Raw genomic sequence first — 2,420 nt, 5'->3', positions numbered from 1 at the left:
CATAAATAGGGCCATTATAAAAACAAGAGAAAATTAATTTATAAATCACAATGTGCTCATCAAGAAATGCTGAATTCTCAAGTGCAGAGGTAAAGTGTGCGGCAATATGTACATCACTGAAGGAACCTTGGACAATAAAGACTCCTCAAGTCTAGTGCAAAAGCTAAGCAATTGTAACCAATCAGATTGCTGCTTTCATGCTTCATAGCGCGCCTGCGAGCAGTAGAGCTGAGATGTGATTGGTTGCCACCAGCAGTCTCACTTTCTCTGCAGTACTTCAAATAGAAGATAGCTTTTATGAAGCACTTTATGTGTTTGTTTGTATTTTGCTTATTTCTTTGTTTTAATAAAATAATAAGAATTGAGAACAATTCTGTGACGTAAGGAGTGCGCTCACCCTGAGGTGAACACAGGAACAGCCTATGGTGAACAGTCTGCTACAGGCATCTGCACGGGCAGCCCTGCCTGCGCTATATTGTGGGGTCCTAGCAGCCTGGCCGCTTCGGCTGCGAAGAGGAGAGAGCAGCAATGGCGGATTACGAGACCTACGACGATCGGGCCTACAGCAGCTTCGGGGGCGGCAGAGGGTGAGATGCGGATTGTCCATAGATGGCACAGTACATGGGATAGTCCGAGGCAGCAAATAGACAGGCGGTGACCCGAGGGGAAACGGGATGAGCGGAGCGGAGGGGAGGGGAGGCGAGGCCAGAGAGCGGGAGACGGCGCCGCCATGCAGCTCCCTGACTCCGGGCTGTCACGTATGCCACACGTGTGTGCAGCGCAGTGCCCGGCTTCTGCTCAGAGGCCCGATCACTGCCCAGAGAGGCCGCTGTGTGGAGGCGACGAGGCGGATGCTCCCCCCTGGTGTGTGAGCACATGTGAGGCACACCGGTGCGATAGTACCTTGGTGTGTGTGTGTGGGCACACCGGTGTGATAGTACCTTGGTGTGTGTGTGGGCACTCTGGTGTTATAGTACCTTGGTGTGTGTGTGGGCACACCGGTGTTATAGTACCTTGGTGTGTGTGGGCACACCGGTGTTATAGTACCTTGGTGTGTGAGGGCACACCGGTGTTATAGTACCTTGGTGTGTGTGTGGGCACACCGGTGTTATAGTACCTTGGTGTGTGTGTGGGCACACCGGTGTTATAGTACCTTGGTGTGTGTGTGGGCACACCGGTGTTATAGTACCTTGGTGTGTGTGTGGGCACACCGGTGTTATAGTACCTTGGTGTGTGTGTGGGCACACCGGTGTTATAGTACCTTGGTGTGTGAGGGCACACCGGTGTTATAGTACCTTGGTGTGTGTGGGCACACCGGTGTTATAGTACCTTGGTGTGTGAGGGCACACCGGTGTTATAGTACCTTGGTGTGTGTGAGGGCACACCGGTGTTATAGTACCTTGGCGTGTGTGGGCACACCGGTGCTACAGTACCTTGGCGTGTGTGTGGGGGCACACCGGTGTTATAGTACCTTGGTGTGTGTGTATGTGTGTGTGTGTGCGCGCGCGCACACTGGTGTTATCGTACCTTGGTGTGTGAGGGCACACCGGTGTTATAGTACCTTGGTGTGTGAGGGCACACCGGTGTTATAGTACCTTGGTGTGTGTGAGGGCACACCGGTGTTATAGTACCTTGGTGTGTGTGAGGGCACACCGGTGTTATAGTACCTTGGCGTGTGTGAGGGCACACCGGTGTTATAGTACCTTGGCGTGTGTGAGGGCACACCGGTGTTATAGTACCTTGGCGTGTGTGTGTGGGCACACCGGTGCTACAGTACCTTGGCGTGTGTGTGGGGGCACACCGGTGTTATAGTACCTTGGTGTGTGTGTATGTGTGTGTGTGTGTGCGCGCGCGCACACTGGTGTTATAGTACCTTGGTGTGTTTGTGGGCACACCGGTGTTATAGTACCTTGGTGTGTGTATGGGCACACCGGTGTTATAGTACCTTGGTGTGTGTGGGCATGCCGGTGTTATAGTACCTTATCCTAACACCGGCGTGCCCACACACTATGTGTGCACATTGCGTTCTATTCCGCAGCGTGTAAGTCACTGTATGTGCGTCTCAGACCGCAGCCGAAAAGCTGCTTTCTGAGACGCATTGCTACTGCGGAATTCCTGCTGAATTCATGCATTCTGGATGCTTCCAGAACGCACATTTTTGACAGTGCGGTCCCACTTGGCTCTGCAGCATCCCAATAGACTTGCAGCAGAGCCGAGTGGGACCGGACTGTCAAAAAGAGCATGGCTGGCTGCGACACACTGCCATGCGATCAGAATGAACTCTGATGAACTTCACCCGACTTCATTGTGATCGCGCGGCTCTGTGCGTGTGCCGCGGCTTGATTTGCGATCACAGGTGAAGGACTCACCGGAGACCGCAAATCCCCTGAGTGACTGCAGTGAGCCGCGCGATGCCATCA

At 53.3% G+C, this 2,420-nt stretch overlaps 1 protein-coding gene across 3 annotated transcripts in view; it reads left to right on the top strand.

The window, feature by feature from the left end:
- Window positions 1–466: 466 nt before the first annotated feature.
- EIF4H (eukaryotic translation initiation factor 4H) overlaps window positions 467–2,420 on the top strand; it is an 80,586-nt gene continuing 78,632 nt past the window's right edge. For 2 of the 3 annotated variants that reach the window (XM_075336366.1, XM_075336365.1), the window contains exon 1: window positions 468–587. In XM_075336366.1, the coding sequence (XP_075192481.1) occupies window positions 529–587 (59 nt within the window). In that variant the 5' untranslated portion in view covers window positions 468–528. Of the gene's footprint in view, window positions 588–2,420 lie in introns of all 3 variants that reach the window. The other variant, XM_075336364.1, reaches the window with a different exon arrangement.

This window comes from Anomaloglossus baeobatrachus, chromosome 2 (assembly GCF_048569485.1).
Source record: "Anomaloglossus baeobatrachus isolate aAnoBae1 chromosome 2, aAnoBae1.hap1, whole genome shotgun sequence".
NCBI classification, from domain to species: Eukaryota; Metazoa; Chordata; class Amphibia; order Anura; family Aromobatidae; genus Anomaloglossus; species Anomaloglossus baeobatrachus.
The sequence above is the reverse complement of the archived record's forward strand: the minus strand, read 5'-3'. Positions and strand labels throughout refer to the sequence as shown.